General features: G+C 38.3%; 6 protein-coding genes across 6 annotated transcripts; 2 read left to right on the top strand and 4 right to left on the bottom strand.

Annotated features, from left to right (window-relative positions):
* Window positions 1–20: 20 nt before the first annotated feature.
* V1514DRAFT_341624 (uncharacterized protein) lies at window positions 21–2,867 on the bottom strand (the record flags this gene model as incomplete). Its single annotated transcript, XM_066929065.1, has 4 exons — window positions 21–980; window positions 1,048–1,235; window positions 1,299–1,534; window positions 1,594–2,867. 4 exons carry the CDS (start codon window positions 2,865–2,867, stop codon window positions 21–23), a joined length of 2,658 nt encoding a protein of 885 aa, XP_066784471.1.
* Window positions 2,868–4,559: 1,692 nt separating this feature from the next.
* On the bottom strand, window positions 4,560–6,095 carry V1514DRAFT_327622 (60S ribosomal protein uL30). The gene is made up of 3 exons (XM_066927014.1): window positions 6,018–6,095; window positions 5,449–5,560; window positions 4,560–5,258 (listed from the first exon to the last, which is right to left on the bottom strand). Exons 1-3 carry the CDS (start codon window positions 6,026–6,028, stop codon window positions 4,629–4,631), a joined length of 753 nt encoding a protein of 250 aa, XP_066784470.1. The 5' UTR covers window positions 6,029–6,095; the 3' UTR covers window positions 4,560–4,628.
* A 357-nt stretch (window positions 6,096–6,452) lies between these two features.
* On the bottom strand, window positions 6,453–7,004 carry V1514DRAFT_267269 (uncharacterized protein; the record flags this gene model as incomplete). The annotated part of the gene is made up of 4 exons (XM_066924808.1): window positions 6,453–6,483; window positions 6,542–6,685; window positions 6,744–6,874; window positions 6,936–7,004. Coding segments are annotated over 4 exons (375 nt in total), but the record flags the coding sequence as incomplete, so codon positions are not given.
* Window positions 7,005–7,433: 429 nt separating this feature from the next.
* V1514DRAFT_327618 (uncharacterized protein) lies at window positions 7,434–8,162 on the top strand. The gene is made up of 3 exons (XM_066927013.1): window positions 7,434–7,619; window positions 7,700–7,866; window positions 7,915–8,162. The coding sequence occupies exons 1-3, from the start codon at window positions 7,481–7,483 to the stop codon at window positions 7,930–7,932; spliced, it is 324 nt and encodes a 107-aa protein (XP_066784468.1). The 5' UTR covers window positions 7,434–7,480; the 3' UTR covers window positions 7,933–8,162.
* Window positions 8,057–9,365, bottom strand: V1514DRAFT_278016 (uncharacterized protein; the record flags this gene model as incomplete). Its single annotated transcript, XM_066924975.1, has 2 exons — window positions 8,057–8,850; window positions 8,912–9,365. 2 exons carry the CDS (start codon window positions 9,363–9,365, stop codon window positions 8,057–8,059), a joined length of 1,248 nt encoding a protein of 415 aa, XP_066784467.1.
* A 638-nt stretch (window positions 9,366–10,003) lies between these two features.
* Window positions 10,004–12,092, top strand: V1514DRAFT_304239 (P-loop containing nucleoside triphosphate hydrolase protein). Its single transcript, XM_066925627.1, has 5 exons — window positions 10,004–10,636; window positions 10,693–10,859; window positions 10,920–11,289; window positions 11,343–11,602; window positions 11,658–12,092. Exons 1-5 carry the CDS (start codon window positions 10,088–10,090, stop codon window positions 11,965–11,967), a joined length of 1,656 nt encoding a protein of 551 aa, XP_066784466.1. The 5' UTR covers window positions 10,004–10,087; the 3' UTR covers window positions 11,968–12,092.
* Window positions 12,093–12,119: the final 27 nt, after the last annotated feature.

Below are 12,119 nucleotides of genomic sequence, written 5' to 3'. Positions count from 1 at the left end.
TTCTTTGACACATTCTTCCCCTATTCATCAAATCCCGATATACTTTTGATATACTCCGACAATCGTCTATAATCGGTAATAAGCTCTTCAAGATCACCCAGATTTAACTGACTTGAATTTTCCAAATTTGCAAATTTGGCTGGTGATTTTGCGATTTTTGGCAAAGCTTTTAATATTTCAGGAGTAACAAATGCCTCTCTGGCAAAAGACGCACCGCGACCAAAGTTTCGCATGTTTGCAAATATCGAGCGAATTCCTTCTCCAGTATTATCAACGTCATCCTTCGAAGACGATCGAGTGAGATCCGTCTCTGCACCGGGTTCAGTTCGTTCTAATAGTCTTACTGCTGGGAACTGTGACGAAGCTTTCGACGGCAGTTGTTCAGACTTCGATGACACACTAGTACCTGATTCCTCCTGATTGGCTTTCGAAGACGCAAAAGTCGAAATTAACGCAGAAGATGACTCTAAAACTTGTTGCGTTCTTCTTTCCAAAGCTTCCGCATTCGCCCTGGATCTCATCTGAACCGGCTTTTCCGTTACGTTATTATTCTTGTTATTATTAGCTTGACTAACTTTGGCAAACAAAAACTTGTATGAATTTTCAAACGTAGACCCTAGTGACTTGATTCCCTGATCAGCAGAACTGACGGCAGACGCCGCAAATTCGGTAGGTCTAAATGTTCGTCTATTTTGTTCCGGTCTCACAGAACTGTTTCTTGGAGGAAATGATGCAAATTCCCGACCCGCTGACATTGACGATGCGGACCCGGTTTGAGAAATTGGACTATTAGACGACACTGGGACTGCAGAAAACGATTTAATTGAACCAGGAGGAGTAGATGATCTTGATTTGGGAGATTCCAATGGATTACGTATAGTAGTAGAAGGTGGCGGTCGAGAGACAAGTGCCGAAATTTCTGCAGGATCTACTTTCAACGTTGTCAAATCTACTGTTTCTAAAAATGCAACAACGGCCTCCTAGAAAAAAAATAAAAAATTAATTTAGATTATGGACTATTCAAAAGAATTAATTCATAAAACATACGAAATTGGTTAAACAATAAGCTGCCTCTCCATTTAATGATTTCGAGGCGCGAAATCGTTGGATGAATGCAAGGTTTGATGCAATATGAGGTGGATCAGCTTGAATAACGGCATATATCAATGTGGGCAATATAAAGTCCGCTCCAGATTGCTTATCGTCGTTTTCTTTGGCTAACTGCGCCAATACGTCTAAAACCGAAAAAAAAAAATTTGTTAAAAACTGATCAGCTGAGAGTTTATCCAATAACATACCAACAATCTGCTTATGTGCCGAAATCAAAAGTTTTAACTTGTCTTTGGGATTCCTTCGGATATTGATTTTCTTTAAATCATCCTTTGCCGAAACAAGTAGTGAATCCACATTCTCATCTTTTAATTCAGTAACACCAAGATGCTCCATCGATATATTTATTAGCTTCAGAGCCGCAATCTTGGTCGCGAGAGTTGCATCTTTAGCCTCATCGTCGCTTCCTGAAAACATGAAGATACTAAAATAATAGAGTCAGTCCTGGGGTTTTCACTCAACAACAATGTTATGATATCTTACTCATCGTAACAGTGTTCGCAGACTTTGCGTTCAACAAGTTCTTCCCAAATAAGTTTTTGAACTTCTTTTTCCTTTCTCTCTTTTTTCTTGCGCGCGATCTCTTCCATGGACATCATCTGAACTTCGTAAGTTCTTCGCATATTATTTCTCCTCAATAACGCACTTGCTCTGTCATGAGATGTCAAATAAAACTCTTGAAAAAGCTCACTAAGTTTTTCTGGTGACAATGTCCGAGACCCCACAATTTGATGAATGCTTTCAATAAATCGATTAGCCAACTGGATAAGTTCCGAAGGTACGTCTTGATAGTTTGATTGTTCAAGTACTTCGTCCTCGGCTCTCGCAGTTTCCGCGCTCTCGTTCTTAACAAGATTCGCACTCTCAGCATCATTCGAAGTACTTCGATTAGAATTTACTGGGGTTCTTGATGAAAACGTCCGCATCGTGGATAGTCGTGCAGTGGGGAATCCAGTAGAAGAAGATGAAAGTTTGTCAACAGGAATCTCTAAGCTTAATGATGATGTTGCTGATGACTTTGAATTTCCCAAACCTGTAGTTTTGAAAGAAGTTTTCGGAATATATGAACTTTCCTTCGGAAACTGTGTTATAATGTTTTTGTTTTTGATAGTCTCATTGGAGTTTGCATTTGCATCGAACAATGATTCTGTTGGTTCCGAAATCTCTTTCTCGGGCGTAATAGGATCATCCCCAAAGAGAGGTTTTTCTGAGGATATAACTGAGCTTGATGAATGTGTCTGTTTTAATTCTGGTTCTGGTTCTGATTTTGGTTCTGGTTTTGGTATTGAATCTGACTCTATTTTCGTCTCAGTATCGTCCAATCTATCAGACGCAATCTCAAATTGAACTGTGGCTCGTTCAATGTCGTTAGTGCTAATAACTTGTAAGGAATTGATTTCCACCGAACTCTTAGTGTCCGAATCTGCTAAAACTTTAACTTCTTTATCATTCGGTTCTTGCCAATGCTGATTATTTTCTTCTATATAAACCTCAACCTCGGTGTTTTCTGCTTCCTTCTCGGGCTTATTCCAAATTTTTGCTGTCAATTCACTGTCAATAATAACGTCTTCCAGGGATTTCTCCACAGCTGGTGACTCATCGTTCGTTTCCTCGTGCCTAACCGTCTCGTCAACCCCAATATCCTCTTGAGCAGGCTCAAATATCGTAATTTCTCCGGCATCATCTTTATTCACAGGCTCGTTAACCTCCCCCTCATCCACATCGCCGACCGGCCGGCTTATCTGAACTTCCGCCATGATGAAAATATGCAACTATTAAATAGCCAGTCAATGCGTAGTGGCTCAATATCAATAATTGCGTTCTACCTATGTTTGCTAAAAAAATTGAAAATAGTCACAAATGATGAGCGCAAACGATCCAATTGTTTATCTGCAAACCATAATGGTTATGAAAACGCAATTAATTTCGCCAAGCGCGTTGCCCCGTTTAAGGTTTCTAAGGGTTTCAGTAATCTTATCGGTGACAGGATAGAACGTTAAGGCAAGTGTTATCGAATATGCAATTCAAAATATTTTCAACTAATACTAGAAAATTAGGCTGAATTACTTTATTTCAATATTTTCGATTTTTTTGTCGTAATGTTAGTGCTCTAGGCTCAAACGTGAAGTAAAAAAAATTTAGAAAGGCCACAGACAACAAACAAGTACGGTCATGAAAATACTAGAGAACAGGTAGTTGTAAGGCAAGTTTATCTTTATACATGATTGCGAAATCGACTTAATTCTCATCAAAAAAATAAACGGCTCAATTATTTAAACTATTTAACTGCAAAACAATAAATACGACTAGCAAGATACTAACAATTTTGCTGAACCCGACTCTTGCAACAAGCATGATTGCGAAGATATTGTAGACAAACTGCCAAGGGAAATGAAAACCTCTTTCATGGGATACTGTAAGAAATTAATTAGGATGATAATTTCTGATAAAGCAAGACTTAGAACGGCATAAACAGCATCAGCACCACACTGAGCGTACGGTCGCATTTAATTTGTACCAATATCAAATCCTGCTTGTGGCATCACAAGGATTGTCTGACGGTTGCAAATGACGGGAATTATTAAGACGCCTATAACGGTTGCTTCTGTGCAGTCTACGCACACATGGCCTTTCAAATGTAGGACGAAATGCTTGAGAACGGCTGTACTTTTCTCGATATCAAGTATAAAGCAGTTGTATTTAAACTCTTGTAGTCATATCTACTTCGCGTCAACAGGAATCCGGGGAATTGTCGATATCAAACCTACCGTTAGACCACAGCTATGTGCATTTAGTAGTCTCTTTGTTGCAGCAATTGCAGTCTTCATTTGAAAAAAGAGTAAGTTTAAAGATGAAAACTGTTACTCCAAACCAATAATTCTTTTGCATGGAGGTATCACATCTTTGTCCTAATTCACAAGTATTCGGCACTTCCCCGCAAGCCGTTTTCGCATTCATATCGTGCTTCAGCTGACTTTCACTGCTGCCAATGCGAGACTTCTTGGAATAAGCTTTCTACATGGCATTAACGGTACCATTAATAAAAAGATTGAGAAGTCATACCCAGATATCCTGGGTTTTCGCTTGTAAATAGCAAGGAGCAGCAGATCTCGAGATTACTCATGCAATGACATCTTAACAAATACAGCCAGTCGATGGCATTGTGCTCATAGGCGTGGCGACCTTGGTATATTTGTCACAAGCACTGGTCCAGGTATCAGAGGCAAAGTCATTGTTGGAACTCGAGTCAATCAGGAATAAGCGCAAAGAAAATCGAACAACTATCCGTATTCACTAACAATTTAGACTTTATACTCAAGTCTCGTGGGCTTCTGTATCTTATCGACCGCACGCAGCAATAAACAAATAAAATTGATTTTAGGCATAAAGTACTTTACTTTATGAAGAGAATTAATTAGTTCATATTAAACTACGATTACTTTTACAAGTTGCTTCCGAAAAACCATAATGACATTAACTATTGTACGCAAATAATACAAAACTTTTTACATATCCATTTAGTTCTGAGCCTTAATCAATTGGTTGATCTTCTCCTCTCTGTCACCAAGAGAGCCACCCTCGATGAAATGTCTGAACTTTCTTCGGACACCCCAGCCACCAGATGGGTTGGACAGCTTGAAGGGCCACAAGAAGTTAGCGGCCTGCTTGAAAGCGGGTCCGACGGTGTAGATCTCGTGAATAAGATCTTCAATACAGATGATTCCGTACTTTCCAAGGTTCTCCTCAATGATGGCATTGTCAGTCAATGGGATTCTTTGACGGTTAATCTTTCCGTATCCACGCTTGTAAACAAGCTGACGAACAGAAGAAAGATTGGGGTAACCGTAAGCAACATAGGGCTCGATGATGCGGAGCATCTCAGCGGTAGCCTTGGTCAACTTAACAAAAACACCGTTGTTAATTTGAAGAAGACGGAACAACTGAAGAATCTTTCTGGGCTTAGGAGCGATCTTGTTGATACCTTTGATACGGACAACAAAGACGAGCTTGGCCTGAGCAGGAACGTAGAAGTTGCCCTCCTTCTTGGCAAGACGGTTAAGTCTAACCTTCTCACGCTCTTCTTCGCGGTACTCCTTAACGTACTTCTCAGCACGCTCGAAGATAACCTTGCGCTTCTCCTTAGAGGCCTTATTTATTGTTAGCAAAAAATTTCACTGAATATTTTTTAAAAGATGATGCAGTCAAAACGGTATATCAGTCCCGAAAGATGGTTAACAAAATGACAACATTGCCCGAAGGCTAGCCAATTTAAGGTAAATTATCATCATTCAACGCTCCTAAGCACTCTTATAAAATAAAATAAAAATTCAAACATACAGCCTTCTTAGCAGCAGCAGCTTCAATCTTTTGCTGTCTAACCTGATCCTGGTTCTTTCTCTTTTTCAAGAGAGTCTCAGGAATGAGAACTTGCTCGGTAGTGGGGACAGTGCTAACATTAAAAGTCAATAATTTTTCTTTGGAAATAAATGCTCAACATCTCCAGGCAAATAGTCAAAAAAACCCTGTATTTAACTGCCTAGAATAAATTTAATCAGAACAATTGACAGTGCAACTGTAATGACAATACCCGTAATCACTACAATGTAAACCATTGTGATAGAAGCGGTAAGTGAACATAAAAGTGGAGCGTTTCAAGCCAACCGAGACTGAGTCCATCTTCATACTAATGATCACATAACATTTATTTAAAGAAAAAGAATGCGTTCCAAAAAGAACCACTATCTTAATCTCAAAACCCTCTGGCAAATAAATCTGCAATGAGGAGACCAGGACTTTGCACAAATCTTCCCATATTGAAGTGATGATTTGTACATTAGGAAATGAAAACAAGATGATCCGAAATATGTGCCCTTCTATGCTGAAATAGCGACGATGGTATAACTCACGTTCCAGCCATTTTATTTTTGTTGAATGTGTCGACGTCCGGAAATTGCTGAATCGTGAGGAACAATAACCAAATAGGTAAAGTTCTCTGGCGTTGCGCAGTGCGTGCGTGGTTCGATGAGATTTTAGGCGGAGCCAGTCAGCGGTTGGTGCAGCGTGCGTGACTGTTGTTTTCTGTGCCCTACATTGATATTTTTAAAGTTGATAGCCCTATAGATTTTCATAGTGCGCTTGTCAAATGAAACTCTAAACTACACTTTAAATTAAATTTGACTACTAGTAAGCAATTATGGCATAATATATCAGGGTAACTACGTATTCAATGAGAGAGGCCATTTCATTAAACAATGTGCAGAACTGTATACCTATCTGACGCCCGTACCGAACTATATAGATTATATATTATAAATATTATATATATATTATGTTATTTATGAATTAAGATCGATATCGAAACTAGTTCCACATCTAAAAAATCTGGTTAGGACCCCGACAATATAAGTTTGTCACAATAACCATTACTTACCCGCAACTCGAGCTAGCACGAGGGTTATTGACTATTTTAAATTGACTGCCAATCAGTTCTGTGGTGTAATCGACAGTAGAATCTTTAAGAATATTGAGCGACATTTCGTCCATGACGACTTTAGCACCGTTCAAATCAAAGACGCTATATAAAACTTAATATACTTTTCGCTTCAGTAGAAGACATTTAACTAGAAACTTACATGTCTTCAGCGGGATTTAAGTCCTCCTTTAATCCCATTAAATATTGAAATCCGTGACATCCGCCGCTTTCAACAATTACTCTAAGAAAAAGATTGGAATTATTCTCTTCTGCATTAATCTCGTTTAATTTCTGTTTAAAAGTAAATTATTAGCTTCTTCATGTCTTTCATAAATTTATATCTAAGCGATACCTTCGAGGCTCTTGGAGTTATAAAAACCACCATATCTTTTCCACTCTCGTCTTGCTTCGGATTAGTAATTGACGGAACCTTCGGGGTGCTGTCTGAATCTTTGGTTGGAATGAATCTCTTAGGAGCAGCTTGTGATACTGCATCTGTAGAGACAAACCTAATATAGGATCCAACTGATTGCAAATTTCTGGTGCTTGATTTAGCAGGGTTGATTGCCGCTACTGATAGCCCGCGAGTGTGCTGAAATACATTTTGCTTTTCAAATAAGCATCTAAACTGTCGACTTTGTGTCCGAACGGTTTGACTAAACCGTTTTCCACTAATTATTGTGCTATACATGTTTTCATGCAATGACCAAAGGTGTAGTAGATATTGTAGTATTTTGTCTTTGTAATCTGAAATCATCATTTGTTGACTGACACAAGGCCCTACAGATAGTGTAAGCAGATTGGATTAATAACCGCAACGCGCGAACACGTTCAAAAGAATCAAGTTCAATGCAATTTGGTTTTACTGGCTACAAAAAATAAATTCTATAGGTAACCATGGCAGAAAACGGCGTTGAAGTATCTAATGCATCTTTTTCGGATGTTCACAGAGCAATTATTCAAGCTTTTCTTGGTTCTCGAGAATTTAATCAAGAGCAAATGAAGAATGCCTTGGCTAGTATTCTTACTACATCAAGTATGTGTTTTTTTTTTGGTTTAATGCGCGTTTTTTTCAAGAATTTTATTAAGTCAGTAATATTTATTTTGGCAATATAGATAAACTAGAAGCTGATGGTGAAAGTGATCATGCTGCTGATGTGTCTCCAAGTCAAATCTCGGTCGATCAAATCAATGAATTTATCAGTCTTGCGAACGAGGGGTTGTTTGAGTTGGACTATGAAATTAGAGCATCCAGAGAATTGGGTGAATTAGTATGGCGACTGGTAAGATTTACTAAATATTTTCAAAATATATTTACTGATTGGTAATAGGAAAATGTTGGTTACTGAACATGAATTAACAATCCTGCTATCTTTGTAACATTTATTGGGAAGGAGTTCGTGCGTTTATGGGTTCACCTTGTATATTATAAAATAATTGGTATTTTTTAAAGGACGTATAAAAGCTTATGCATTAACCATTTCGTTCGCTCTTATAATCTTCATCATCATCGTCACTGTCATCGAGATTGAACGTAAAATCAATCTCGTCGACAATATCCCACACAACATCTTCCGCAATCTGTTCTTCATACCTTTCAGACATTGATCGCACTTTATTCGTGTCAAGCGTTTCCGAGCTGGCTTCTTGTTTTAAATCCTCGGGAAAAAAATCAAAATTTGGACCAAAGTTAAACTGAGCTGCACCCCCGCCATAAACACTTATCGATGGATAATATCCTAAAGAGTTATCGTCCACCACTCTTGCGGCCATACTTGACAATGGTGCACTATGAGGAGGCAAAAATGGTAATAAATATTCGAACGGCGTGCCCATAAACTTTCCATTCTTGTAAACTTTTATAGAAGAATTCAAAAGACCTTTCTCTTTCAACAGAGTTTCTCTCATCGCCACATCGTCACTAGAGGATTGATTGAGCATATCTTGAAATTCTTTTGCAGGCACATACTCAAACTGTTCAAAGTATAGCTGTCCTTTGTACTTAATTGGAATTCGGTCTCTAATAATGTTAGGCACAACGTCGTTTCCTGTTTCTGTCGATAAACCTAAAGATGACTTTGATTTAGAAGAAGCTTCATCTAGTTGATATGATATTGAAGGTAGTGAAATGTAAAATCCAATCACATCACCCGCTTGAAACGGTTCGGGCATAAAATCGGTGCCTCGAGAGATATGAAATTTTTGTCCAGTGACATCTCTGACTCCATAACCATAGGCATCAAACCCAACAGGTGTTTCCAGAGACGCTAAAATATAACAAGTTAGCTCAAAAGATCAAACTTTTTTTTTAAATATGTAACTGTTTACCTTCCCTCCGAGTCCAACCAGCTCTTACGTTTCCGTCACCATTAAATAGATTGCCCTTTAATATTTTGCACTCCCAATACCATTTTCCTTCACGAACTCCCACATTAGCCCGTGCCATTCTGTGGCCTTTATCTGTCGATACAATAGTCCCTGTTTCACGATCAACAAGAATTTGCATACTAATATCTTCAATGTTTACCCGAGGTCCGTATGGTGGAATCTCAATCTGTGTATACTTTAACTTAGAAAATAATGGAGTTGCTTCGCAAGGAACATATCGAAATCCGCGTCTGTTAAATGGGTGATCTTCTGTAAAGTAGAGCTCGATCGGCTGGTCGGTGATTGGATCTTTAATATCTATGTGAACTGGGGATGGCAGATACAATGGTAACCTTGGAATAGCATCAACTTCACCGGGCCTATATGTTGGCAACTTTAAGTAAGCAGGTGACATGTAATCGTCTTGTGGCTTTTTTTTTTTGGATTTAGATTTTGTAGTCTTTTTAGACTTCTCAGGAACTGGAGTGTGATCTTGAGTTACTGCAGTCAAATTACTTTTTGGTTTAGCTGCTTTTTGCTTCTTCGGCTTAAATTCTCCATTAGACTGGCCCCTTAATTGCGATATAGAAGAAGACTCTGGTTTTGGTGTTGATACGACTGACGAATAAGGTCGTTTTGTCTGATTAGCAGCAAGTCCATTGAAGTCTAAAGATACCAAGTTTTCAGTAAGGGCTGTCCTTCCCACAAGCGTACTTGCTGATGCAGAAACTGCATCAGTATTCATAATTAATTTTTGGTCTGCATTCTCCTCTTCAGCTTGGTGTTGTAATGAGGAAACAATTAAATCATCTGGTAGGTCGTCGTTTGAATTTGTTATTGTAAGCTCTGATTTGGTTTCTCCTTCTTCCGGCTTGTCATCTTCCATGTCGCCTTTGCAATAAACCTGTTGGAGGAGACTTATTGGGCGTAGTTTATAAATATACAATGTATATATATATCTTGAAATCGATGTGGCTAGTTTCCCAGTTAAATTGCGCACCAACCAATTTAAATTTAAGTTTATATATTTTTCGCAGTTATAGAATTCGAATAGCAATTTTTAGTAAATACTATATCTACTGCATATAAATAAATAAGGATAATTTAGGGACATATTTTGAAAGCTTGATTTCAGAAATGGTGTCTAAATTAAATAGTAAACGGAAAAGACGATCATCAGAAGCATCTAATGACGGAGAAAATATTGAATCTAAACTGACAAATGTTGCTGAAGAGTTGGATAATCCAACTGCAAAGCATACCGCAATACTACAAAAATTTAAATCTGCAACTACGGAAAAGAAAGATAATGTAATTACCAAGGATGTCGACAACAATACAGAAAAAGAAGTGAAGGTGCAGGATGTACAAGGTTTAGTACCGCTTCCTCAACCTGATCCAGCAAAAAGGAGGCTTATAACTGCTCAAGCGGATACATGGATGACTGATCCCATATATGTTAAAACATCTTCTCAAAAGGCATTTGAAAAGCTCGGACTCAGTGAAAAAATGCTGAATAATTTAAAATCAATGGGAATTCAAACAGCGTTTGCAGTACAAACTTCGGTTATCCCCACTATTATGTCTGACAGCCAAAGTTTGGCTCCAGATCCCAAAGCACCAATTCTCGTTAATGCTGCTACAGGGAGCGGGAAAACATTAGCATATGGTGTACCAGTTGTGGAAGTTAGTATTGGCATCTACAAAAGACACGGGTTTATTTTTTACTAACCAAGTAATAGGTACTCTCTCATAGAATTGTTCCTAGAATACGAGCTTTAGTGATCTTACCAACCCGACCACTTATGCAACAGGTTCGAGGGGTTTTAGAGCAATTAGCTAGAGGCACGAGTTTACGAGTAATGGCACTTCGGAGCGAAAGGCCATTTCAAGAGGAGCAAGGACTTCTGTATGTAGTAGTATTATGCAAAAAAAAAGACCTCTTTCGTTTACTAATGATATATTCTAGAAAAACTACGACGCCAGATATCCTTGTTACAACTCCTGGGCGCTTGGTTGATCATATTAGATCGACTATAGGATTTGATTTGTCCCACCTCCGATTTCTTATCATTGATGAAGCAGATAGGTTACTGAATCAGTCATTTCAAGATTGGGTTGGTGTTGTTTTGGATGCCGCACCTTCTTCAGCGACAGGTTCTGTCGACAAGACGTGGAAGCAAAGCATGCAAAAGTTGATATTTTCCGCCACATTAACCAAGGATTCAGGAAAATGGGCTAATTTAAAGATTAAACAACCAAGAATAGTAATAGTCGGTGACAATGCGAAGTCCAATGCAGCTCAGGACTTGGAATTTTCAGTCCCTGCAACTTTGAATGTAAGAGACAGCCAGAATTTTTTTTTTTTGGCAAATATGCTAAATTTTAATAGGAATATGTTATTGCAATTACTGACGTGTCAGTAAAACCGCTACTATTATTAAATATTTTGAGAGAGCAGTATATAGAGGGAAATTGCATAATTTTTGCGCGGTCGAACGAGATCACGGCAAGACTTGCACGTTTGCTTGAAATTCTTGAACAACAACTTAAATCTGAAAAGAAATATCGCATCGGTTTCGTGACTGGAGAAGTGGACTCGGTTACTAGAAAAAAGACGCTTAGAAAACTTGCTCAAAATGAGATTGACATGTAAGAGAATTTTTTATGAAAAAAAAAATTTATTTTGGCTAATAATGGAAAATAGAGTCATTTGCACTGATATTATAGCTAGAGGCATGGATATTGAATCCATACAGACAGTGATTAACTACGATATTCCGATTAGTGCCCGAGAATATGTTCATCGAGTAGGCAGGACGGCAAGAGCAGGAAGAGAAGGAACAGCGTATTCATTAGTTTCACGACCAGAAGGAAAATGGTTTAAGAACATGACTGCTAAAATTGGACGGAGTAAGACAAAGAAAGTCATGAGGTTAGCTGTTGAAGTTTGGGAAGGTCAAGAAGAGGCATATGGACGATGCTTGGAGATTCTAGAGAAGCAAGTTAGAGGGTGATAGGATTTTATTTTTATTATTGATTTTTTTGCACAATTGTACAATACTAGAAAAAAATAACAATAGGAACAGCAGCACGTTACGTATAACTAATTGAAATGCTTGTAAAAAAATACATTTTTGCTACCTGTAATTATCTAAAGCTTGGAAGC

The sequence above is a fragment of the Lipomyces japonicus genome (assembly GCF_038497905.1).
Source record: "Lipomyces japonicus strain CBS 7319 unplaced genomic scaffold V1514scaffold_10, whole genome shotgun sequence".
Classification (NCBI taxonomy): domain Eukaryota; kingdom Fungi; phylum Ascomycota; class Lipomycetes; order Lipomycetales; family Lipomycetaceae; genus Lipomyces; species Lipomyces japonicus.
The sequence above is the reverse complement of the archived record's forward strand: the minus strand, read 5'-3'. Positions and strand labels throughout refer to the sequence as shown.